The 27,480-nt window shown below is 50.5% G+C and overlaps 2 protein-coding genes across 3 annotated transcripts in view; one reads left to right on the forward strand and one right to left on the reverse strand.

Annotated features, from left to right (window-relative positions):
- Positions 1-7,080, reverse strand: part of LOC119964767 (NADH-cytochrome b5 reductase-like) — a 59,402-nt gene extending 52,322 nt beyond the window's left edge. Inside the window, exon 1 of one of the 2 annotated variants that reach the window (XM_038794719.1) lies at positions 6,939-7,080. The gene's annotated coding sequence lies outside the window, so the exon portion shown is untranslated. The remainder of the gene's footprint in view (positions 1-6,938) is intronic. The other variant, XM_038794720.1, reaches the window with a different exon arrangement.
- A 94-nt stretch (positions 7,081-7,174) lies between these two features.
- mrpl37 (mitochondrial ribosomal protein L37) overlaps positions 7,175-27,480 on the forward strand; it is a 55,886-nt gene continuing 35,580 nt past the window's right edge. Inside the window, exon 1 of the mRNA XM_038794718.1 lies at positions 7,175-7,617. Coding sequence (XP_038650646.1) covers positions 7,293-7,617 — 325 coding nt within the window. The 5' untranslated portion in view covers positions 7,175-7,292. The remainder of the gene's footprint in view (positions 7,618-27,480) is intronic.

Here is a 27,480-nt window from a genome sequence, read left to right on the forward strand (position 1 = left end):
TTCAGGGTACAATGGACCTGAACTCCCAGATCTCTCTGTGCATCAATTTTCCAGAGGACTCTTCCATTGACCATATAGTCCGCTCTTGAATTAGATCGTCCAAAATGCATCACCTCGCAATTGCCTGGATTGAACTCCATCTGCCATTTCTCTGCCCAACTCTCCAATCTATCTATATTTTGCTGTATTCTCTGACAGTCCTCCTCGCTATCTGCAACTCCACCAATCTTAGTATCATCGCAAACGTGCTCATCAGACCACCTATACCTTCGTCCAGATCATTTATGTATATCACAAACAACAGTGGTCCGAGCACGGATCCCTGTGGAACACCACTAGTCACCTTTCTCCATTTTGAGACTTCCACCACTACTCTCTGTCTCCTGTTGCCCAGCCAGTTCTTTATCCATCTAGCTAGTACATCCTGAACTCCATACGACTTCACTTTTTCCATCAACCTTCCATGGGAAACTTAATCAAACATCTTACTGAAGTCCATGTATATGACATCTACAGCCCTTCCCTCATCAATTAACTTTGTCACTTCCTCAAAGAATTCTATTAGGTTTGTAAGACATGACCTTCCCTGCACAAAACCATGCTGCCTATCACTGATAAGTCTATTTTCTTCCAAATGAGAATAGATCCTATCCCGCAGTATCTTCTCCAACAGTTTGCCTACCACTGACGTCAAGCTCACAGGTCTATAATTCCCTGGATTATCCCTGCTACCCTTCTTAAACAAAGGGACAATATTAGCAATTCTCCAGTCCTCCAGGACCTTACCCGTGCTCAAGGATGCTGCAAAGATATCTGTTAAGGCCCCAGCTATTTTTTCCCTCGTTTCCCTCAGTAACCTGGGATAGATCCCATCCGGTCCTGGGGACCTGTCCACCTTAATGCCTTTTAGAATACCCAAAACCTACCCCTTCCTTATGCCGACATGACCTAGAGTATTTAAACATCCATCCCTAGCCTCAACATCTGTCATGTCCCTCTCCTTGGTGAATACCAATGCAAAGTACTCATTAAGAATCTCACTCATTTCCTCTGACTCCACGTATAAATTCTCTCTTTTGTCTTTGAGTGGGCCAATCCTTTCTCTAGTTACCCTCTTGCTCCTTATATACGAATAAAAGGCTTTGGGATTTTCCTTAACCCTGTTAGCCAAAGATATTTCATGACCCCTTTTAGCCCTCTTTATTGCGCGTTTGAGATTTGTCCTACTTTCCCAATATTCCTCCAAAGCTTTATCGGTTTTGCGTCGCCTCGATCTTATGTATGCTTCCTTTTTCATCTTAGCTAGTCTCACAATTCCACCTGTCATCCATTTATCCCTAATCTTGCCATTTCTATCTCTCATTTTCACAGGGACATGTCTGCCCTGCACTCTAATCAATCTTTCCTTAAAAGACTCCCACATTTCAAATGTGGATTTACCCTTAAACAGCTGCTCCCAATCCACATTCCCTAGCTCATGCTGAATTTTGTTATACTTGGCCTTTCCCCAATTCAGCACTCTTCCTTTAGGACCACTCTCGTCTTTGTCCATGAGTATTCTAAATCTTACGGAATTGTGATCGCTATTCCCAAAGTAATCACCGACTGAAACTTCAACCACCTGGCCGGGATCATTCCCCAATACCAGATGCAGTATGCCCCCTTCCCGAATTGGACTATTTACATACTGCTCTAAAAAACTCTCCTGGATGCTCCTTACAAATTCTGCTCCATCTACACCTCCAACACTACACGAGTCCCATTCAATGTTGGGGAAGTTAAAATCTCCCATCACAACCACTCTATTGCTCCTACATTGTTCTGTAATCTGTCTACATATTTGTACCTCTACTTCACGCTCGCTTTTGGGAGGCCTGTAGTAAAGTCCCAACAATGTTACGGCACCCTTCCTATTTCTTAGCTCTATCCATATTGCCTCAGTGCTCAAATCCTCCATGAAGGATGCAAATTTTAAAATTGAGGCATTGCTTATCCAGGAACCAATGTAAATCAGCGATCACAGGGGTGATGGATGAACAGGACGTGGTGCAGCATCAAGTTTACAGATGCGGCAGCAAAAAATTGGAGGGGGATCCGAAGGGGAGGCAGAGAGCACAGAGTCTCACTCTATGCAGATGATCTGCTCCTCTACATCTCGGACCCGCAAAGCAGCATGGACGGAATCATCGCGCTCCTGAAAGAGTTTGGAGCCTTCTCGGGCTACAAACTCAACATGAGCAAAAGCGAGATCTTCCCAGTACACCCGCAGGGGGGGAGGGAGCAAAAGCGAGATCTTCCCAGTACACCCGCAGGGGGGGAGGGAGCAAAAGCGAGATCTTCCCAGAACACCCGCGGGGCGGGGGGGGGAGGGATCCACAAATGGAACCTCACCAGCCTGACGGAGGAAGTAAAAAAGGACCTGCAAAGATGGAACACACTCCCACTCTCCCTCGCGGGGAGAGTCCAGACGATCAAAATGAACGTACTGCCCAGTTTCCTCTTCTGTTTAGATCCATTCCGATCTACATCCTCAAGGCCTTTTTCAAATTGCTGGACAAACTTATCATGACGTTCGTATGGGGGGGTTAAAAATGCTAGGATCCCAAAGAAGGTCCTACAAAAAACAAAATCCAGGGGGGGCTAGCCCTCCCGAATCTACAATTCTACCACTGGGCGGCAACAGCAGAGCGAGTAAGGAGATGGATCCAGAAGCCGAGTGGGTGCGTGCGGAGGAGGCCTCCTGCATGGGGACCTCCTTCCGGGCCCTCGCCACGGCAGCACTCCCATCCCCACCCAAAAAAACTCCAGCAGCCCAGTGGTGACAGCCACCCTCCAATCCTGGAACCAACTGTGGCAGCAATTTGGCCTGACCAAAAAGGCCCCCATCTGTAACAACCATAGGTTCACACCAGCACTGACTGACGCCACCTCAAAAGGTGGAGGCAGGACGGGGGGGACACTGACAGTCAGGGACCTATACACGGACGACAGGATCGCAACACTGGACGAACTGACAGAGGAATTTCGGCTAGCCGGGGGGAACGAGCTACGGTACCTGCAGCTCAAAAACTTCATACGAAAGGAGACAAGGACGTACCCACAACCGCCACGACAGACACTACTGGAAGACCTACTGGACGCAAGTATCCCAGAGAAAGGGAACTGTAGCGACATGTATGACCGACTGGTAGAAAGGGACGACACCGTACTGGACGCAACAAGAATGAAATGGGAGGATGACCTGGGGATTGAGCTAGGGGACTCTGGAGCGAAGCACTACATAGGGTCAACTCCACCTCCACGTGCGCAAGGCTCAGCCTGACGCAACTAAAAGTGGTACATAGAGCCCACTTAACAAGAAACCGTATGAGTAGGTTCTTCCCGGAGGTGGAGGACAGATGTGAACGGTGCCAAAGAGGCCCGGCCAACCACGCCCACATGTTCTGGTCTTGCCCCAGACTTGTGGAGTACTGGACAGCCTTCTTCGAGGCTATGTCCAAAGTGGTGGGGGTGAGGGTGGAGCCATGCCCGATAGTGGCGGTGTTCGGGGTTTCAGACCAGCCAGATCTATTCCTGGGGAGGAGGGCTGACACCCTTGGCTTTGCCTCCCTGATCGCCCGCCGTAGAATCCTGTTTGGCTGGCGGTCAGCAGCACCGCCCAGAGCTGCAGACTGGCTGTCTGACCTCTCGGAATCTCTCCAAATGGAGAAAATCAAATTCGCCATCCGAGGGTCAGACGACGGCTTCCACAGAACGTAGGAGCCATTCATGCAATTGTTCCGGGACCTGTTTGTGGCCAACGAACAAGAGGAAGAATAGTCGGGTGGCCAAGAATCAGGGGAAAATGGACGGGAATCGGGGGAAGGTAGCCGGGGGGGGGGGGGGGGGGGGGGGCTACGGGTTCGTTATGGGGGTTTGATGGCAAGCTAAGGCCCAAAACCAAACTGTAAATAAATGCCTATAAACATGTGCCTCGGCCATATTGGGGAATGTAAAATATGTATGCCGGCTAAAGGGGGCGGCCACAGTTGTTATTATGAAGATGCTTACCTGTAAATATACATGTTAATTTTTGCGTGTTTTTTTTTCTAATAATTTGTAATTTGTTGGATATAAAATATGAAAACTCAATAAAAAACATTTCAAAAAAAAAGTTTACAGATGCGCTGTATGGGTCTGAGAGCTAGACCCTAAATAAGATTGATGAGAAGAGGAATATAGCGTTTGAATTATACCTCCAGCAAAGGGTTTTTAGAATCAGCTAGTCAGAGCAAAAAGCAATGATTTTTTCTGCAGGCCAACTGGAGTTCTAGAGTATTACAGGTTTTTAGTTGAAGTGAAGAGGAGGAAATTGAGAAGGGGGAGAGTCTAGTGTTGGTGACAATAGAAGATGGGACATTAGGTAATGACAAGCCAGGTCAGAGAAGGAATGGATGGGTAGACAACATCAGAAACTACAGGAGGTAAAATAGCAGCAGCACATAGAACTGTAGTGAGCAGAGAGAGATGCCTGTGACCCCTTCTGGGTTGTGGCTGGAGAACATGGGAATCTGGTCAGAGGTACCTTAGAATTGTCAAGTGTGGAGGGAGCAAAGGCATGGATGAAATTTCAACAGCAGATGAACTGAGGCAGGGGTGGAGCCAGACCATGTTACCGAGATAAAGAAGGTGGTCTTAGTGATGCTGTGGATGTGTGGCTGATAGTTCATCTCGGGGTCAAATAGAAACCAAGGTTTCAAACAATTTGGTTCAGCCTCAGAAGTTGCCAGGTAAAGGATGGAGTCAGTTGTTAGGATCAATCAGACAGCAATCTGCGTATTAATGTTACTAAGAGTTTCCTATCAATAAATTATATAATCCAAAACTAACTTTCAAATTCAAATCTATTGGCATGAAGCTTATGTTCATACTGGACAGGTCCCAGTATTTTATCAGTCACAAACGGCCACTCATTTTTTTTTTTTTTAAAGTGCCCATTCTTTTTTTCCCAATTAAGGGGCAATTTAGCATGGCCAAGCCACCTACCCTTCACATCTTTGGGTTGTGGAGGTGAGACCTACACAGACACGGGGAGAATACAAACTCCACATGGACTGTGACCCAGGGCCGGGATCAAACCCGGGTCCTTGGCACTTTGAAGCAGCAGTGCTAACTACTGTGCCACCATGCTGTCCTTTACAGACAGCCACTTAATGATTAATCATTTTTCTTTCCTGATGTCAGGATTGGCCACTAGTAGGGGTCTTACCTCTGAGTTACAAGGTTTCAAATTCATTGTGCACTTCAGCATTTAGGCGTATATTTGTAGGCTGACACCAGGCCAGTGATGACCGATGCATTATCAGAGGTGCAGTTGTTCAGATTAGATATTAAAAACTAGATAGGGTGCATTTGTTACTGTATTGAACTAAACCAGAGGAACTGTGTTCCAATCCCATGATGAGAACTTGAATTCAGTATTTTAAAAAGTGAAAATAAAAAGCTGGTATTGGTTTGCTGATGCCATTTCAGAAAGAAAATTTGAGTCCCTACTCTTTCTCAATATGTGTGACTTCAGTTTCAAACTATAATTGTTGACTCTTGACTGTCCTCCGAAGTGGTCTAGCAAGCCGCTCAGTTGTACCAAACTGCTGCAAGGAACAGCAGCGGTTCAAGAAGATCCACCAAGGGCACCCAGGGATTGGCAATAAATGCTAGCCTTGTCAGCACACCATCAACTCAACAATAAAAACAAAACAGGAGATGTCTGTTCCAGCCGACCTACAAGATACCACATTATTCAGAGGGGGAATACTTCTGGTAACCTGCTCAATTAACATTATCCCTGTTGGTGGGACCTTGTTGTTCGCAAACTTAGCAACCCTGATTTCCTACAAAACAAGTGAGCTCTCTTCAAAAGTAGTTCATTGAATGTGGCATGTACGGGTGTCCTGAGAATAATAGAATCCCTACAGTGCAGAAGATCATTTGGCCCATCGAGTCTACACCGACCCTTTGAAAGACCACCCTACCTAGGCCCAATCCCCCATCCTATCCCTGCAACTCCACCCTAAGGGTCAATTGAGCATGACCAATTCACCTAAGCTGCACACCTTTGGACTGTGGGAAGAAACCGGAGCAGCCGGAGGAAACCCATACAGACACAGGAAAAACATGCAAACTCCACTCATACCCGTGTCTGTAAGGGTTTCCTCCGGTTTCTTCCCAGTCACTCGAGATCAGAATCAAACCCGAAGTCACAATCAAACCCGGGTCCCTGGCGTTGTGAAGCAGCAATGCTAACCACTGTGCCACCGGGCAGCCCCAGAATGTGTGAGATGTTTGGCAAAAGCGCATTCCCTCTTCTTTCAATTTCACCCTAGAGGGCAAAAACACCTAGCGAAGCGAGTGTTCCGATGGTTGATAATGATGAAAAGCCCAAAAATGAATGTGATGATATGCATCACTGTAAATACACAAGGGGTTAATGTAGGTACGCGGCAACTAAGTAAACACTAGAGGGAGCACCACAGACATCATGACACACAAACACTCAAGCAATAGGTCAGTAAGGTAGGACACGACCAATGGGCAGTCAAGACACACCCAGAGGTGACACTACCACAAGGGGGCTACTCATATAAAAGAACAGGGTACACATGCTCTTCTTCTTTCCATAGGCAACACTCAAGAGAGACAGGGGCAGATCAGGAAGCATTACACCCACTGCATGGATTAGAGCAGACTGGTTAGTTAGATTGAGTTACTAAAGCAAGATCAGCAGGACAGTCAAACTCACGTAGGAGAATTGTTAACTGTTCAATAAAAACCTAATGTTAAACCTATCTCCAAGTCTGAACCTTCCTTTGTCAGAGTATACATCAAGGAAGCAGCTTACGCTACATGAAGAAGCATAACACAACAATGAAATCATATTTCAAAATAAGACAAGCGCTCACGAATTAACTGTTCCGATCTGGCACGGCATTTGGAGTAACACAGCCCATATTCCAGCCTTACTGAAGGACAGGAAGACAATCTGTCAGGACAAGTCACTCTCACGTGACACTCTCCACAATGAGCAACGGTCACCCACTCCACCGTCTCTTCGCTGATTGATGAAATGTGACATCCCCCTATATCTGTATGGTCACCTCCAATGTCAATCAAATACGCAAACCAATCGAGGCTCACCACCCGGCATCCCTTGCGCAGCCCTGTTGCCAGAGTAACGCAGCTCGGCCTGATTTTTCTCCTGAAGCCTCCGATTAACCGGTGGGTGGATCGAGTTTTTGTTTAAAGCATTTCCCGCGATGTGGAATTGGGGTTTGCGTGTCCGGGCGCTAAGTTTAGTGCCTGCGTTGTCAGGCTGCCGTCTCCTCCATGTCACCGCCAGGATGTCCGCCCAGGCCCAGGGGTCGCCCAAGAAGCTGGAGCCGGTGGAAATCCCGGGCCTGGAGCCCATCACATATTGGGACAGGATGCACTATCTGCCGGGCTTGGCCGACCCCAAATGTCCAGTCTGGGATAGAGGTTGGAAAGACCCCTTCCACCGTCGGGGTCCCAAGTATGAGGACATGCCGCTGTACAAGGAGAAGCCTTGTTACACATTCCACCAGAGAACCAAGATGCTGGAGGGTAAGGATTGGGCTGCCGGGGTACTAAACTGCTCTAAATGGGACAGAGGTTGGGTGCTTGATTAGAAGTGTACCGTTTGGGAAGAAAATAATTCGAGGCCCTTATGGTCCCATTGAAATACAGACGGTTTATTCTCCCCGTGTTTGCGTGGACATTGCCCTTGTCCTTGCCTATGGATGCAGTCCACCAATGTTGAGGAAGAAACGGGCCCCAAACAAAGTGATTGAATATGTTGGAGTTGCACTGTTTATCTGCAACTGTGCAAAACTGAAAGACCAGGGCCATCCTTATAGTAATCCATCCCTAGGTCTGAAATTTGTCATGGGTAATGGTCCCATCTCTCCCTGGACACCTGCTCAGGCTAAACCAGAGGATGCAAATTCACGGTGCCTGATTCATCTGAGACTGTTTGCTTTCATGACACGTAAATATTGTTACATAATAGAAACTACAATAAGGAACACCTGGTTGCTGCTGCTATTGACCAAGATACCTATCTTTGAGCCAGGAAGTTCAGAAAAGGCTGCCGTCGTTTATAGAACCCTTGTATTGATCCTCTCAGGGCAAATTTGACCCTTTCCAGTTTTATAAATCCCGCCATGTCACTGATCCAGGTCTCCACACTTGGGGGCCTCGCATCCTTCCACTGTAGCAAGATCCTTCGTCGGGCTACTAGGGACGCAAAGGCCAGGACACCGGTCTCTTTCGCCTCCTGAACTCCCGGCTCTACCGCAACTCCAAAAATCGCGAGTCCCCACCCTGGTTTGACCCAGGATCCAACCACCCTCGATACCGTCCCTGCCACCCACTTCCAGAATTCTTCCAGTGCTGGGCATGCCCAGAACATATGGGCGTGGTTCGCTGGACTCCCCGAACATCTGGTGCACCTGTCCTCACCCCCAAAGAACCTACTCGCCCTAGTCCCGGACATGTGGGCCCGGTGCAGCACCTTAAATTGGATGAGACCAAGCCTCGCACATGAGGAGGAAGAGTTGACTCTCCCCAAGGCATCCGCCCAAGTTCCGTCCTCTATCTGCTCCCCGAGTTCCTCCTCCCATTTAGCCTTCAGCTCCTCCACTGACCACTCCTCCACCTCCTGCATTACCTTATAGATGTCAGACACCTTCCCCTCTCCGACCCACACCCCCGAAAGCACTCTGTCCATCGTCCCCCGCGAGGGCAGCAAAGGGAATCTCTCTACCTGTCCCCTAGCAAACGCCTTTACCTGCAAGTATCGGAACATGTTCCCTTGGGGAAGCCCAAATTTATCTTCCAGTTCCCCCAGGCCCGCAAACCTCCCGCCAATAAACGGGTCCCTCAATTTACTGATGCCCACCCTTTGCCACCCCCTAAATCCCCCATCCTTGTTCCCCGGGATGAACCGATGATTGCCACCCAATGGAGCCTCCATCGAGCCCCCTGTTTCCCCCCGATGCCGTCTCCACTGTCCCCAGATTCTTAGGGTCGCCGCCACTGTCGTTCGTGGTAAACCTCTTAGGGGAGAGCGGCAATGGCGCCGTTACCATGGCACCCACGCTCGTACCTCTACATGAGGGGCCTCACGGTAGCATGGTGGTTAGCATCAATGCTTCACAGCTCCAGGGTCCCAGGTTCGATTCCCGGCTGGGTCACTGTCTGTGTGGAGTCTGCACGTCCTCCCTGTGTGTGCGTGGGTTTCCTCCGGGTGCTCCGGTTTCCTCCCACAGTCCAAAGATGTGCGGGTTAGGTGGATTGGCCATTCTAAATTGCCCGTAGTGTAAGGTTAATGGGGGGATTGTTGGGATATGGGTTACGTGGGTTTAAGTAGGGTGATCATTGCTCGGCACAACATCAAGGGCCGAAGGGCCTGTTCTGTGCTGTACTGTTCTATGTTCTATGACGCCGTCTCCATTCTTTTCCACGCTGCCCCTCCCCCCTCCATCTCCCATTGACGCACCATTGACACATTGGCCGCCCAATAGTACCCCAGAAGGTTGGGCAGCGCCAGCCCGCCTCTATCCCTCCCTCGCTCCAGGAACACCCTCTTCACTCTCGGAGTCCCATGTGCCCACACAAAGCTCAAAATACTGCTAGTCACTCTCCTAAAGAAGGCCCTGGGGATAAAGATGGGCAGGCACTGAAAGAGGAACAAGAACCTCGGAAGCACCGTCATTTTGACGGACTGTACCCTCCCCGCCAACGATAATGGCAGCATGTCCCACCTCTTGAACTCCTCCTCCATCTGATCTACAAGTCTGGTGAAATTATGTTTGTGAAGAGTCCCCAGGTACCTAAAGCTCTCCCCTGCCTGCCTAAGCGGGAGCCTACCAATTCCTTCCTCCTGGTCTCCAGGGTGCACCACAAACACCTCACTCTTGCCTAAATTTAATTTATAACCTGGAAAGGTCCCAAACTCAGCTAGCAGCTCCATCACCCCCAGCATCCCTCCCACCGGGTCCGCCACATACAGTAACAGGTCATCGGCATACAACGACACCCTATGTTCCTCCCCACCTCGCACTAAACCTCTCCACCTCTCTGAATCCCTCAACGCCATCGCCAGCGGCTCTATTGCCAATGCAAACAACAAGGGGGACAGGGGGCACCCCTGCCTGGTCCCTCAGTAAAGCCGGAAGTACTCCGACCTCCTCCCATTCGTGGCCACGCACGCCATCGGGGCCTCATATAGCAGCCTTACCCATCTAATGAACCCTTCACCAAATCCAAACCTCCCCAACACCTCCCATAAGTACCCCCACTCCACTCTATCGAAGGCCTTCTCCGCATCCAGCGCCACCACTATCTCTGCCTCCACCCTCAATCGCCGGCGTCATGATGACATTCAACAATCTCCGCACATTCGTGTTCAGCTGCCTTCCCTTAACAAAACCTGTCTGGTCCTCGTGCACAACCCCTGGCACACAGTCCTCTATCCTGGTGGCCAGGATTTTTGCCAGCACCTTGGCATCTATGTTGAGGAGAGATATGGGCCTGTATGAACCACACTGCTGGGGGTCCTTGTCCCTCTTTAAAATTAACGAGATCAGCGCCCGCGACATCGTCGGGGGCAAAGTCCCCCCTTCCCACGCTTCATTGAGTGTTCCCACCAGCAAGGGGCCCACTAGGTCCACAAACTTTTTATAAAATTCCACCGGGAACCCATCCGGCCCCGGTGCCTTCCCTGACTGCATCTGCCCGATCCCCTTAACTAGCTCCTCCAGCTCAATCGGCGCACCCAACCCCTCCACCAGCTCCTCCTGCACCTTCGGTAAAGAAAGCCCGTCGAGGAACCTCTTCATTCCCCTCCTCTCCCCCGTTGGCTCCGACCGGTACAGTTCCCCGTAAAAGTCCTTGAAGACCTCATTCACCTCTACCCCCTTCCGCACCACATTCCCACTATTGTCTCTCACTCCAGCAATTTCCATAGCCGCATCCCGCTTGCGGAGCTGATGAGCCAGCATCCTACTCGCCTTTTCACCATGTTCATACACTGCCCCTTGTGCCTTTCTCCACTGTGCCTCCGCCTTTCTAGTGGTCAGCAAATCAAATTTAGCCTGCAGGCTGCGCCTCTTCCCCCAACAGTCCCTCTGGTGCCTCTGCATAACTCTTGTCTACCTCCAGCATCTTTCCCACCAGTCTATCCCTCTCGCTCCTCTCCCTGTGTGCCCGGATGGATATCAGCTCCCCACGAATCACTGCCTTCAGGGCTTCCCAGACCACCCCCACCTGAACCTCCCCCATATCATTCACCTCGAGGTACCCCTCAATACTTGCCCGGACCCTCCTACACACCTCCTCCTCCGCCAACAACCCGGCATCCAGTCGCCACAACGGGCGCTGGTCCCGCACCTTCCCCATCTCCAACTCTATCCAATGCAGAGCGTGGTCGGAGATTGCAATGGCCGAATACTCGGCCTCCTCCACTCTCGGAATCAGTCCCCTACTCACCACGAAGAAGTCTATCCGACAGTAGACCCTATGTACATGGGAGAAGAAAGAGTACTCGCGTGCCCTCGGCCTCACAAACCTCCATGGATCCACCCCACCCATCTGGTCCATAAACCCTCTCAGTATCTTGGCCGCCGCCGGCCTCCTACCCGTCCTAGAGCTGGACCGATCCAGTGAAGGATCCAACACCGTATTGAAGTCCCCCCCCCCCCCCCCCCCCCCCCCCCCATGATCAGACCTCCCGCCTCCAGATCCGGGACCCGTCCCAACATGCGCCTCATAAAGCCCTCATCGTCCCAATTTGGGGCATACACACTAGCAAGTACCACATTCTCTCCTTGTAGCCTGCCCCTAACCATTTAAAATAACTTTTATTGGAATTTTTTACAGAAAATATAAAAATATAACAACAAGTATAGCAACAAGCAGTAATATGCAACTAACAGCCCCATAACACCCACAATTCCCCCCAAACCGTAACATCACATGTATCACACCCCCCCCCCCAACAAGAGAACTTAACCATAAATTAAAATTAAATAAATCAAATTTAAATAAAATAAGCAAACATAATCAACGTGCCCCCCCCCCCCCCCCCCCCCCCCCCCCCCGGGTTGCTGCTGCTACTGTCCCGGTACCCTATCGTTGAGCCAGAAAGTTGAGGAAAGGTTGCCACTGTTTAAAGAACCCTTGCACCGATCCTCTCGGGGCGAATTTGACCTTCTCATGCTTAATGAAGCCTGCCATGTCATTGATCCAGGTCTCCACGCTTGGGGGCCTCGCGTCCTTCCATTGTAGCAAAATCCTTCGCCGGGCTACTAGGGACGCAAAAGCCAGCACACCGGCCTCTTTCGCCTCCTGCACTCCCGGCTCTACCCCAACCCCAGAGATCGCGAGTCCCCATCCTGGCTTGACCCTGGATCCCACCACCCTTGACACCATCCTTACCACCCCTTTCCAGAACTCCTCCAATACCGGGCATGCCCAGAACATATGGGCATGGTTCGCTGGACTCCCCGAGCACCTGACACACCTATCTTCACCCCCAAAGAACCTACTCGTCCCAGTCATGTGGGCCCTATGCAGCACCTTGAATTGAATGAGGCTATGCCGCGCACACGAGGAGGAAGAATTTACCCTCTCCAGGGCATCAGCCCACATCCCGTCTTCGATCTGTACCCCCTCCCACTTCATTTTCAGCTCCTCTACTGACGCCTCTTCCACCTCCTGCATAAGCTTGTAGATATCGGATATCTTCCCCTCCCCGACCCAGACCCCCGAGAGCACCCTGTCACTCACCCCCCTCGCGGGGAGCGCAGGGAATCCCTCCACCTGCCGTCTAGCAAATGCCTTTACCTGCAGATATCTAAACATGTTTCCCGGCGGGAGCCCAAATTTCTCCTCCAACACCCCCAGGCTCGCAAACCTTCCGTCGATAAACAGGTCCCTCAGCTGTCTAATGCCCGCTCTATACCATCCCTGAAATCTCCCATCCATGTTCCCCGGGACGAACCTATGGTTCCCCCTTAACGGAGCCTCTATCGAGCCCCCCACTTCTCCCCTATGTCGCCTCCACTGCCCCCAAATCTTGAGGGTAGCCGCCACCACTGGACTCGTGGTATACCTCGTGGGAGGGAGCAGCCACGGCGCCGTTACCAGGGCCCCCAGGCTTGTATCCCCACAGGACGCTCTCTCCATCCATTTCCATGCTGCCCCCTCCCCCTCCATCACCCACTTACGCACCATCGACACGTTGGCCGCCCAGTAGTACCCCGAGAGGTTGGGCAACGCCAGCCCCCCCCCATCTCTACTCCGCTCCAAGAAGACCCTCTTCACCCTCGGGGTGCCATGCGCCCAAACAAATCCCATGATGCTGCTGGTCACCCTTTTAAAAAAGGCCCTAGGGATAAAGATGGGCAAGCATTGGAAGAGGAACAAGAACCTCGGGAGAACCGTCATTTTGACGGATTGCACTTTGCCCGCCAGTGATAGCGGCACCATGTCCCACCTTTTAAATTCCTCCTCCATCTGTTCCACTAGTCTGGTGAAGTTAAGCTTATGAAGAGCCCCCCAACTCCTGGCCACCTGCACCCCCAGGTACCTGAAACTCTTCACTGCCCTCCTGAAGGGGAGCCTCCCAATTCCCTCCTCCTGATATCCCGGGTGCACTACAAATATCTCGCTCTTTCCTAAGTTTAGCTTATAACCCGAGAAGCCCCCAAATTCCGCTAACAGCTCCATCACCCCCGGCATTCCCCCCTCTGGGTCCGCCACATATAACAGCAGGTTGTCCGCATACAGCGATACCCGGTGCTCCTCACCACCCCGCACCAGACCCCTCCATTTCGCTGACTCCCTCAATGCCATGGCCAGCGGTTCAATCGCCAGTGCAAAGAGCAGGGGGACAGGGGACACCCCTGCCTGGTCCCACGATAGAGCCTAAAATACTCCGATCTCCTTCCATTTGTGACTACACTCGCCATCGGCGCCACGTAAAGCAGCCTCACCCATTTGATGAATCCCTCCCCAAATCCAAACCTCTCCAGCACCTCCCACAGGTACCCCCACTCAACTCTATCAAACGCTTTCTCTGCGTCCAGCGCCACCACTATCTCCGCCTCCCCCTCCACTGCCGGCATCATGATAACATTGAGCAGTCTCCGCACATTTGTGTTGAGCTGCCGCCCCTTGACAAATCCTGTCTGATCTTCATGAATTACCTCTGGCACACAATCCTCTATCCTGGTAGCCAGGATCTTCGCCAGCAACTTAGCGTCTACGTTAAGGAGCGAGATAGGCCTATATGATCCGCACTGCAAGGGGTCCTTATCCCGTTTTAGGATCAAAGAGATCAGTGCCCGCGACATCGTCGGGGGCAAAGCCCCCCCCCCCCCCTCCCACGCCTCATTGAAAGTTCCCACCAACATCCTGGTCCGAAATCGCTATGGCCGAGTACTCGGCATCCTGCACCCTCGGAATCAATCCCCTGCTCAGGACAGAAAAGTCTATCCGGGAATAAACCCTATGGATGTGAGAGAAAAAGGAATACTCCTGTGCTCTCGGTCTCCCAAACCTCCAGGGATCCACCCCTCCCATCTGGTCCACGTATCCCCTCAGCAGTTTGGTTGCCGCTGGTCTCCTACCCGTCCTTGAACAGGACCGGTCCAGTGTGGGATCCAGCACTGTGTTAAAATCTCCCCCCATGATCAGGCCCCCTGCCTCCAGGTCAGGGATGCGGCCCAACAAGCGCCTCATGAAGCCAACATCATCCCAATTCGGGGCATATACGTTCACCAGCACCACCTTCTCTCCCTGCAGCCTACCCCTCACCATGATATATCGGCCCTCCTTGTCCGACACCACCTCAGCCGCCTCAAACGCCACTCTCTTCCCCACTAGAATCGCCACCCCCTGGTTCTTCGCGTCCAATCCTGAATGATAAACCTGCCCCACCCACCCCTTCCTCAGACGGACCTGGTCCGCCACCTTCAGGTGGGTCTCCTGGAGCATAGCCACGTCTGCCTTCAACCCCCTTAGATGGGAGAACACCCTGGTTCTCTTAACCGGCCCGTTCAGCCCCCTCATGTTCCAGGTAATCAGCCGGATCAGAGGGCAACCCGCCCCCTTCCCCCGCCGACTAGCCATAGCTTGGCAGATGTCGTCGTCCCCCCCCCCCCCAAAGGCTAGGACCCCTCCTAGCCGCGACGCACCCTCCATGGTACTTCCGTGAGTCAGCTGACTTCTGCTGACCCCGGCAGCTCCCGCCAAAACCTATCCCCTCCCGGCATGGGGTCGTCCCCCTCTTGCCACACCTCCTTGGCATTGCTGCAGCGCGTGAAAGAAGACCCGTAGAGGCCCCGCCCCCACTGCAAGCTCCACCCCCCTGCCCCGCAGCGCGGGAAACCCAGAGGAAAGCCCGCGCTTTCACACTGCCATACCCCACCCTTCTGACGCAGTTCCCCAAAATCCAGTTTCCCCTCAATCCCCAGCCCTGTACAGAAGAGAACATATAGAACACAAACCCCCGACACTCCCCACCTAACCCACAACCATGCCCAACAAACAAACCCACCTGTAAACAGAGCAAACAGAAAACCAGCATACATAACACACATGTCGAAGTTAAAAAAGTTGAAACAGTTGGAACAAAACCGCCACAGCGGAAACAACGCCGGCCAAAGTATGTCCCCAGGCCCTAGTACGAGTCCAGCTTCTCCGCCTGTACAAAGGCCCACGCCTCCTCCGGGGACTCGAAGTAATGGTGCCGGTCCTTGTATGTCACCCACAGGCGCGCAGGCTGCAGCATTCCAAACCTGATCTGCTTAGCATGAAGCACCGCCTTCGTCCGGTTGAACCTGGCCCGCCGCTTAGCCACCTCCGCACTCCAATCCTGGTAGATCCTCACTACCGCATTCTCCCATTTACTGCTCCTCTATTTCTTGGCACAGCGCAGCACACACTCCTGGTCACTGAATCGGTGGAACCGCACCAGCACCGCCCTCGGGGGGGCTCACCTGCCTTGGGCCTCCTGGCCATCACTCTGTGCGCTCGCTCGAGCTCCAGGGGCAAATGGAAGGACCCCGCTACCATCAACGAGCTCAACATCGTGGTCACTTGCGCTGGGAGATCCGACCCCTCCAGCCCCTCCGCCAGGCCCAGGATCCTCAGATTCTTTCGCCTCGTGCGAACGTCCAGCTCCTCCAAGCGGTCCTGCCACTTTTTATGAAGTGCCTCGTGCAACTCCACTTTCCCCACGAGGACCACGGCCTCCTCCTCTCTTTCAACGGCCTGCCGCTGCAACTCCTGAATAGACTCCTCCTGGGCTGCCTGGGTCCCAAGCAGCTTGGTCGTAGTTGCATTCATGGAGTCCAGCAGCTCAGCCTTCAGCTCAGCAAAACAACGCAGGAGCGAGGCCTGTTGCTCCTGCGCACACTTCCACCAGTCCTCGGGTGTTGAGTCGGCTGCCATTTTGTTTTTCTTCCCCCATTTTTTTTGGGGAGTTACTGCAGCCTTTTTCACCATATAGTGTGGGGCAAGTTCTTCCAGGCACCTTCCCCCACCGGGATGCGTAGAAACAGCGCCGTTTGGGGCCCCCGAAACGGCCCAAAAGTCCCTAAATAGTGGGAGCGCCGGCTGCCATTTTGTTTTTCTTCCCCCGTTTTTTTTGGGCAGTTACTGCAGCCTTTTTCACCATATAGTGTGGGGCAAGTTCTTCCAGGCACCTTCCCCCATTGGGATGCGTAGAAACAGCACCGTTTGGGGCCTTCGAAACGGCCCAAAAGTCCCTAAATAGCGGGAGCGCCGGCCACCATTTTGTTTTTCCTCCCCTGTTTTTTTGGGGGAGTTACTGCAGCCTTTTTCTTCTTCCCACTCCGGGTGAGCGCCATATAGTGTGGGGCAAGTTCTTCCAGGCACCTTCCCCCACCGGGATGCGTAGAAACAGCGCCGTTTGGGGCCCTCGAAACGGCCCAAAAGTCCCTAAATAGCGGGAGCTGCCGAACGTGCGGCCTAGCTCGGCATAGCCGCAACCGGACTGCGCCTGCCCCTAACCATAACATACCTACCCCCCTTATCCGCCACCACCTCCGATGCCTCAAACAACACATTTTTCCCCACCAGAATCGCCACTCCCCGGTTCTTCACATCCAACCCAGAGTGGAAAACCTGCCCCACCCATCCCTTCCTCAGACGGACCTGGTCCGCCACCTTCAGGTGGGTATCCTGAAGCATTGCCACATCTGCCTTTAGCCCGTTCAGATGAGCAAGTACCCTCGACCGCTTCACCGGCCCATTCAATCCTCTCGCATTCCAGGTGACCAACCGAATCAGAGGGCGTCCCGCCCCCCTCCCCTGTCGACTAGCCATAGCCTGTCGACTGCCCTCCCCAGGCCAGCACCCCCTGCCCGACCCAGTCCCCACAGCGACAACACCTCACCTCTGTCCCCCGAGCCCCCACCAGCTCCTTCCTGACCCTATCAACAGCAACCCGGTATTCCCCTTTCCCCCCCCTCCCTTCCTCCCCAGGCTAGGAACCCTCCTAGCCGCGAACCGTCCTCCATTGTACTTCCGTGGGTCAGCTAACTTCTGTTGACCCCGGAAACTCCCGCCAATAATCCGACGCCTCCCAAAGTGGGATCATCAGTACAGTAAATGTTTAACCCCAGCTTCTTACAAATCATGAGACAAACGTCCAAGGTTAAAAGGTTTAGTATAAAATCATAAGTTAGCTATTTTTTTCAAGCATAAAACTGGCCATCTATATTCGTTTTCAAACTTCAGTTGTTTATTTAATCCGCAGCAGGTCGGAGCACTTGTATTTAATTTTTTTCCACTTTTTTTCTAAAACCCTCCTGTTATTTGGGTATGGTTATGGCTGATCCTGAGGGAAGGGGTCAAATGCCACATTATTTACTCAGAAGCCCAGGAGTTTGCAGCAAAAAGCATTGGATCCAGATCTCCGGACTCACATCCTATGGATATCAGAGAGGGGTGGGTTCCCTGTCATGTTAGTCCATTTGTATGCATCACTTTGTTACTTAGATCAGTGTACCTCTTAAATGAATTTGGCTGAAAATATTAATGTTAATGTCTTTGATAGCTAGGTAAAAAGGTTAAGTTCCCATAGTCCCAGATGACCATAGACTGCTTTCCCCTTTGAAGGGGTGAGCTGACTGGTGGTGATTTAACCTGAGAATCACCACACCTCGGGGACAAGGTTGAGAAGGTGGGACTTCATGAATAACCTCAGCCTGTACAGGATAGCTAGCATGCAAGTATGCAATCTAATCTACCTGTTATTTATTAATGGAATTCCATAATTATCTCCAGTGTACCCTGTCCTATTTCCCATCTTTTCTTTCCAATATATGTGTTCTTCCCTTGTTGCATTTGGCGCTCGGAAAATACATGTATCGTTAACTGTGTCCCCTCCTTTTTAGTTTTAATATCAAACCTAGTTTTATTCTGGTCATTGTGTCCCAGGTGTACCCCTAAAGAAAGCTGTGAAATCTGAATTCTATTGAAGCTTTGGTGACAATACTGTGTGCAGCAGGTTTTGAAAACTTGAGGGTCCAGCAGATAGATTGCTGTTCACTCTTCATCACACCCTAGACTGCTACCTTTCCTGCTAATTCTCTTGTCACTCTGAGTGGCTCTCAGTTCAGCAATTGCAATCTTTGCCGTAGCTGTGGTACTTGTGATTCTGTAGCCTGTTCCTCTTCTATTATCTGGAGGCTTCACTTCCATATTGAGGGGGAAGAAGCCCTTGTGCTTGTGTGATTACTGGAGCACAGCAGGACCTGTTTGTTCCTGTTAAAAATATCCTTGCCTTTGTCACCACTATGTTCACACTCTACCGTTCTCTTATTGCTGTGCTCTCTGATCAACCTTGGCTTCTGACTATACAACAAATTGGTTTTGAAAATTCTCACCCTTGTTTTCAAATCTTCCATGACTTTGGGGATCTTGGCTGAAGCGTTGGTTATCTTAGTTAACAGTGATGATCTGGAAAAGATTAACAAGGCATTTGAGGACATTTTAAATCAGAGGTTGTATAGATACGAGCCCCAGGGAGATGGCGATGGGGCACTTTCTAAATGGGTTAGAATTCCCGGAGGTGGAGAGGAGGAAAGGACAGGCGTTAGAGGTGCCATTCGGATTGGAGGAGATGCTGGAGGCCATTGGGCAGATGCAATCGGGGAAGACACTGGGGCAGGATGGCTTTCCGGTAGAATTTTATGAATAGTTTTCGGCAGCATTGGCACCCCATCTCCTGAGGATATATAATGATTTGTCGGGATGGCGAGAGTTGCCGGTCACATTGGGGCAGACGTTGATCGCTTTGATTCCAAAAATGGATAAGGACCCAGTGGAGTGTCTATTTCCCTGCTGAATACCGATGTGAAGGTGTTGGCAAGGTGACTGGAGGGGTGTGCCGGTGGTGGTTTCTGAGGATCAGATGGATTTTGTCAAGGGGTGGCAATTGTCAGGCAGCTGTTGAATGTAGTGATGACTAAATCTGGGGGGGAAATTGCCAGAAGTTGTTATCTTAATGGACATTGAGAAGGCTTTTAACCGGCCAGAATGGAGGTACTTGTTTGAGGTCCTGAGGCGATTTGGGTTTGGACCCGTGTTCATCTCTTGGGTGAGATTGCTGTATACCACCCCCTCAACGTGGTGAGCTGTGATATTTCTGGCTGCATAGGGACACGAGACAGGGATGCCTGCTGTTGTTTGTATTGACTATTGAGCCTCTGGCTACCGTGCTTTGGGCATCAAAGGAGTGGAAGGGTGTTGAAAGAGGCCACAGCGTGGTGCTCTATGCCGATGATCTGCGCAGGTATGTATGGAGAAGATAACTGGTTTGTTAGGGCTATTCGGCGCCTTTTCAGGGTACAAACTCAATGTGCTAAAGAATGAGATATTCCCTGTGAACACCCAGGTGGAAACTGCCAACTTGGGAGCCCTGCTGTACAAGATGGCTGAAACAAGGTTTAGGTATTTGGGGATTCAGGTGGCTCATGATTGGGCTATGATGCACAAATGGAACTTGGTCAGTTTGGTAGAGATGATCTGAAGACGTGGGAAGCCCTCGGTTGCCCTCGACAGGGAGAGTGCAGGCCATAAAGATGAACTGTCTCCCAGGTTTTTGTTTGTGTTCCGGTCTCTCCTGATATTCCTCCCCGAGGCATTTTGACGGAGGGTAGATAAGCTAATCGTGTAGGCAGGCAACTATTCGTGTAGGCAGGCAAGACACCCAAGAGTCTGAGGGCTTTCTTGAAGAGGGGATGGCATGCGGGGGGCTGGCATGTCCACATTTGTTATATTATACTGGGCGACGAATGTGGAAAACGTGTGGTGGTGGGTAGAGGAGGGGTCGGAGTTGGCATGGAGGAGGAGGAGGCCTCTTGGGAGGGGGTGTGCTTAAGGGCTTCCGCAACGGCCCCTCCCATTTTCATCAGCCAGGTATATAGCGAGCTCGGTCGTGATGGCATCCCTTAAGGGCAGCACAGCATGGTGGTGCAGTGGTTAGCACTGTTGCCTTACAGCTCCAGGGTCCCGCGTTCAATTCCAGCCTTGGATGACTGTCTGTACGGAGTTTGCACTTTCTCCCGTGTCTGCGTCGGTTTCCTCCCACAGTCCAAAAATGTCCAAAGGAGGATTAGCTATGCTAAATTGCCCTTTAGTGTCCAAAAAGTTGGGTTACTGGGTTACAGGGACGGGGTGCAGACGTGGGCTTAAGTACGGTGCACTTTCCAAGGGCCGGTGCAGACCTGATGAGCTGAATGGCCTCCTTCTGCACTGTAAATTCTATGATCTCACGGCACCGAGTTCCCAGGTTTGATCCCAGCTCTGGGTCATTGTCTGCGTGGAATTTGCACATTCTCCCCTTGTTTGTGTGGGTTTCGCCCTCGCAGCCCAAAGATGTGTAGGGTAGGTGGATTGGCCATGCTAAATTGCCCTTTACTTGGTAAAAAATAATTGGGTACTCTAAATTTATTTTAAGAAAAAGATCTGGAACCAGATTTGGCAACACTTTGGAGTGGGGAATGTCGGTACTGGCCCCGATATCTGGGAATCATAGGTTTGCACCAGCGAGGTTGGACTTCATGTATAGGAATTGGAGTAAGGGGGGTTGAATGGATTAGGGGCTTGTTTGTGGAAGGGAAGTAGGATCGCTTATGGAGCAGTTGCGGGGTTATACCAGTTGCCGAGGGGAAATGAATTCAAATATATGCAGGTACAGGACTTTGAAAGGTGCTCCCTTTGTTTTCTCAGCTGCCGAGTCATACCCTACTGGTTAGGTTGCTGTTAGATGATGAGTTGGGGTAAGACGGATTGTAACTATTTATGGGTGGCTGCTAGAAACAGGAAAGGCACCATTAGAAGAAATAAAGGGGAAGTGGGAGGAGGAGCTGGAGGTGGGGGTTTGGTGCCCAGAGTGGTATTTTGTAATTTTGTATTGAGTGATCTCTACTTCCTCGTGTGTCAGGATGAGCCTGATACAGTTCAAGATAGTCCACAGAGCTCATATGACCCGGGCTTGGATGAATAGATTATTCCCTGAGGTGGAGAATTGGTGCGAGAGACACGCAGGGGGCCCGGTGAATCATGTACACATGTTCTGGCCCTGCCCAAAGCAAGTAGAGTTTTGGACATTGTTCTTTGAGACATTGTCAGAGATCATGGGAGACATTGTCAGAGATCGGTGGAGCCGTGCCCGCTGGTGGTGATCTTTGGAGTGTCAGAGGTGCTGGAGCTACTGGAGGAGAAAGAGCCGATCCCGTGACCTTCCCCCCCCCCCCCCTCTGATTCTCGGCAGCGAATTCTGCTAATGCGGAGGACAGCGACACCACCGAAGGCATCGACATGGCATGGGGGAATTCCTGCAGCTGGAGAAAATTATGTTTGCTCTTAAAGATTCAGAGGAGGGATTTTGCGTGAGATAGAGGCTGTTTATATCTGTGTTAAAAGATTTGTTTATCCCTGATGGGTGAGGGAGGTGTGGGGGGTCTTCTCTGGGAGAGGATTAAGTTGGGCAAGGTTCGGCACAGTGGCGCAGTGGTTAGTACTGCTGCCTACGGCGCTGAGGGCCCGTGTACGTTGTTGCCCTGGGTCACTGTCAGTGTGGAGTTTGCACATTCTCCCCGTGTCTGTGGGGGTCTCGCCCCCACAACCCAAAGATGTGCATGTTAGGTGGATTGGCCATGCTAATTGCCCCTTAATCGGAAAAAATATTTGCGTACTCTAAATTTTAAAAAAACTTGGGCAAAGTTTAAAAAGGAGGAAACTGACAAACCATTTGTACTTTAACTGTTTTTTTGGATGGTTGTGTAATTTTTTTGTTATGTTTGAAATAAAATATTTATTTTTAAATTGAGTGAACAAAACTCTGCCGGGTGAAGTGTATTGTGAAAAATTATTGGTCATCTACTTTGGACCGAAGATATGTGCATATTCTAAATGGCGAGATGCGAGGGATTGAGAATGATCAGAGAGATTGAGAAGAGCAAGTGCAGGAGTCCAAAAAGGAATTCAAAAGACTAAAGACTGAGGAATGAGAAAACAACAATTCAAAGCGCCTTTAATGTAATAAAATGTTCCATGGTGCTTTACAGTAACATTACAAAACTAGGTACTATATGACACCAAGCCAGATATGATATTAGGTCAGATGACACAAAACTTGGTCAAAGAGGTAGGTTTTAAGAACTATCTTAAAGGAAGAAATTGATGTTGCGATGTGGAAAGGTGTAGTGAGAGGATTCCAGAGCTTGGGGCCTAAGCAACTGAAGGCACAACCACCAATAATTGAGCAATTAGTGTGGCCAATCCTCCTATCCTGTACATCTTTGTGTTGTGGGAGTGAGACCCACACAGGCACTGGGAGAATGTGCAAACTCCCCACGGACAGTAAGGCGGGGCCAGGATCGAACCTGGATCCTTGGCGCTGTGAGGCAGCAGTGCTAACCACATTGCCTCCATGCTGCCCTCAAAATTAGTAAATTTAACTGCATTAGATTAGATGAATATTTCAAGTTCGGACTGAAAATTTGTTTTTTAATGCCGGATGTAAATTTCATACATCTATCCTAAAGCTTTATTGAAATTCTAGAGTCAATGCTTAAGTGGTTATTGACATAGTTATGCTTGTCAATCATCTCAGTTACCTGAATTGCATTCCTATTATGCCAAGAAATAATATTCACCATAGTGCTGTCACATACTAAAATACATGTCAAAGTATTTTACAGGAAGTAGGAAAATGACTTGCAAAGCTGGAGGGAAAAGAAAATATTTAAGCATGGGCAGAAGTTTGGTTAAAGAAAAGGATTTTAAAATGAGGGATAGGAGTAGAAAGTTTCAGAGAATAGAGATGGAGTGGCTGGAATAGTGGTACCCAACGATGTGAAATGAGGTGAGTTTGGAGAAATATGGCTGGAAGGGATGCCCAATGGAAAGATAATTAATCTTGTTATAAAAGGCTACGGATGGAAATGCAACAGAATGTCAAGGATCAGATGAAGCATAAAACTGGTGAAATTCAAAAGGATGAGGGAACTGAACTTGCTTGCAAACTACCCCTAGAAGTATTTGTTTTTAGATCTAAGTATACCCTGTGCCCAAGGGACACTGTTTTTGAACGATGCTCAGAAAACATTAATTCATATGCAAGTGTGCACTTGACTGCAAATATATGTAGACTGTGGTGGTCTAGCCAGAATCTCTCAAATCATACAGCTCTTCTGTGTTCAAATACCTCCCTTTTTAAATACTGGAATCACATTAGCTATCCACCAATCTGTAGGATCTGTTCCAGAGTTTATAGAATCTTGGAAGATGACCACCAATGCATCCACTACACTTAAGGCCCTAGCCTTAAGTACTCTGGGATGTAGATTATCAGGCCCTGGGGATTTATCAGCTTTCAATCCCATCAACACCATTTCTTTACTAATATTGATTTCCTTCAGTTCCTCCCTCTCACTAAACCCTGCTTTCCCTGACATTTCTGATATCTTGTTTATGTCCTCATTTGTGAAGACAGAAACAAAGTATGTATTTAGTTGCTCAGCCATTTCTTTGTCCCACCCCATTATACATCCTCTGTTTCTGACTGTAAGGGACCTACATTTGTCTTTAATGTTTTTCTCTTAACGTATCTATAAAATCTTTTTTTTTTTTATTACGTTTTATTCAAACTTGTATCTAAGTAGGTTACAGCAAATAAACACCCTGGGAAACATTCTTCCCAATAATCACCTATACAGTTTGTACAAATTTTTCTCCTTTTTCACCCCTCCCCCACCACCCCACTGCGACAAACAGCTCCTCAAACACGGTCACAAACACCCCCACCTTTTCTCAAACTCCCCAGCTGAGTCCCTTACTCATACCTTATCGTCTCTAACCGCAGGATGTCACCCAACCATACTGCCACACCCCCCCCCCCCCCCCCACACCCCCGGTGGCAATGCCGACCGCCATCCAGCAAAATTTGTCGCTGTGCAATCAGACATGCGAAGGCCAAGACATCAGCCTTCCTCCTCTCCCATGAGCTCCGGCTTCTCTGAATCCCCAAATATCGCCACCAAAGGGTCCGGGTCCACTCCCTCCTCCACTATCCTGGCTAAGACCCCAAACACTCCCGCCACCTTAAACTGTATCAGGCTCATCCTTGCACAAGAGGAGGTCCCGTTTACCTTTTGCAGTGCCTCACTGCATTATCCCCAATTGATCTCCATTCCCAACTTCTCTTCCCATTTCTCCTTGATCTTCACCTGTTCGCCTCCCTGCTCCCCCAGCCACTTGTGTATATATCCCCAATTCTTCCCTCCCCTTCCACATCCGAAAGCAGCAGTCGCTCTAGAAGGGTATATCCGGCAATCTAGGGAACCCCTTCCGGGGTTGCACTTTTGTGCAAAGTCCCTAACCTGTAGATACCTGAACTCTCTACCCCTTGGCAGCTGTACCCTCTCCCTTAGCTCCTCCAGACTCGTGAACCCTTCCTCCAAATACAAATCACTAACCTGACCAGCCCCACTTTCCTCCACCTCCTGTAGACACTATCCATCCCCCCCCCCCGGGCTCAAACCCATGATTCTCGCACAGCAGCATTAGCACCGACATCCCTTCCACCCTAAAATGCCTCCTCAGCTGATTCCATATCTTCACCGTGGACTGCACCGCTGGGCTCCCTGAATACCTCCTCCCCACCCTCGGCACCTTCCCCGCCGATACAAAATCAGAGATGATTGTGTGTACTTTCCAAAAAAAGGCTTTTGGTATAATGATCGGGAGAGCCTGAAAGATAAACAAGAACTTCGGCAGAATATTCATTTTCACCACTTGGACCCTCCCCGCCAACGTTAAGTGCAGTGTATCCCACTCCTCGGATCCTCTCTGGCCTCCTCCGCCAGCTTCGTTAAGTTCCACTTATGGAGCCCCACCCATTCCCTCGCTACCTGAATCCCCAAGTACCGAAACCTATCCCTCGCTACTGTAAATGGCATCCCCCCTAAATTAGCCCACTGTGCCAGTTCATTCACCGGGAATACCTCGCTTTTCCCTACATTCAGCTTGTATCCCGAGAACCCGCCAAGCCTCCCCATAATCCTTCCCATACTCTCCAACGGATCCAAAACATACAGCAAGGGGTTATTGGCATAGAGCGACACCCGATGCTCCCTCTGTCCCCTCATTATCCTCTGCCACTCTGCCAACCCTCTGAGAGCCATCGCCAATGGCTCTATGGCCAGCGCAAACAGCAGCGGCCCCTGTGGCTCTATGTACCCCTGTGTAAGTCAGTTTCACGAGCTCCTATCATTCGTCCTCGCCCTCTCTCTTGGCGCCACATACAGCAACCGCACCCATGCCACAAATCTCGGTCCAAATCCAAACCTTCCCAAAACTTCGAACAAGTACCGCCACTCCACCTGATCAAATGGTTTCTCCACGTCCATGGACACCACCACCTCCCGGTACCAGAGCTCTCAATGGATTCATCACAATATTCAACAGCCGTCTTATATTACTCGCAAGCTGCCTGCACTCCAGGAAGCCTGTTTGATCTTCTGCAACCACCCCCGACTACATACCCCTGATACTATCCAGCACCTCCCTCAGCCCCAGGGGCTCCTCCAACGCCTGCCTCTTTGCTTCCTCCACCTGGGAAAATTCCAGCTCGTCCAGAACCCACCCCATGTCCCCCTCCTCTCCTCCTGGGTCCGTCTCATAAAGTCCCTGGTAATACTCTCTAAATGCCTCATTTATCTTCCCTGACTCTGACACCACATCCCCAGCCTCAGTCCGGATCTTCAATATTTCCCTGGACACAGCCTGCCTCAGCAGCTGGTGCGCCAGCATGCGGTTTGCCTTCTCCCCATACTCTTATTGCACCCCTCTTGCCCTACTCAGTTGCCCTACCGCCTGCCCTGTTTTCAGCCTGTCAAATTGCTCTGCAACTTTTTCCTCCTCGCCAATCCCTCCACGGTGGGCACCCTCGAATATTCCCTGTCCACCTCCACTATCTTGCTCACTAGACGGTCATGTTCCGCCCTCCTTTCCTTATTCGCACAAACCGTAAATGAGAGAATTTCTCCCCGGACCACTGCCTTCAGTGCTTCCCAAAAAATGCCCTCCGACACATCCCCATTCTGATTGAACTCCACATAATCCATGATCGCCAACTGCACCGTATCACAAAAACCTCCATCTGCCAACAATTCGGAGTCAAACCTCCACCCCGGCCTCTGCTCTCGTCCCGTACTGAACCGAATATCCAGCCAGTGGCGTGCATGTTCCGAGATAACTAACCCCGCATACTCTGCCCCTTCCACCCCAACCAAAATTTCCTGTCTCGCTACAAAGTATCAATCTTAATACACCTTATAGACGTGTGAAAAGAAGGAATATTCCCTTCACCCTGGGTTCTGAAAGCGCCATGGATCCACCATACCCATCCTCTCCATAACCCCCCCCCCCCCCCAAGCTCTCTTGCCATTCGTACCCTATCCATTGATCTGGGGCTCGATCTATACTCCCTCGGCTCCAGGACACAGTTAAAATCTCTTCCCATGATCAGCTGGTACATGGCCAAATCCGGGATTGCTGCCAGCAACCCCCTCATAAAACCCACATCATCCCAATTTGGGGCATACACATTTACCAACACTACCGGTGCCCCTTCCAATAACCCACTCACAATCCCATATCTCCCACCGGATCCCTCACCACCTTTGTACTCACGAATCCCATTTTTTTGCTCATTAAAATCACCACACCCCTTGATTTCAAATCAAACCCCGAGTGAAAAACCTGCCCAACCCACCCCTTCCTTAATCTAACCTGGTCCTTCACACGGAGGTGTGTCTCCTGCAAAAAGACAACCCCCGCTTTCAAGATCTTGAGGTGTGAGAACACCCGTGACCTTTTAAC

Source organism: Scyliorhinus canicula, chromosome 4, assembly GCF_902713615.1.
Source record: "Scyliorhinus canicula chromosome 4, sScyCan1.1, whole genome shotgun sequence".
In the NCBI taxonomy this organism is placed as follows: Eukaryota; Metazoa; Chordata; class Chondrichthyes; order Carcharhiniformes; family Scyliorhinidae; genus Scyliorhinus; species Scyliorhinus canicula.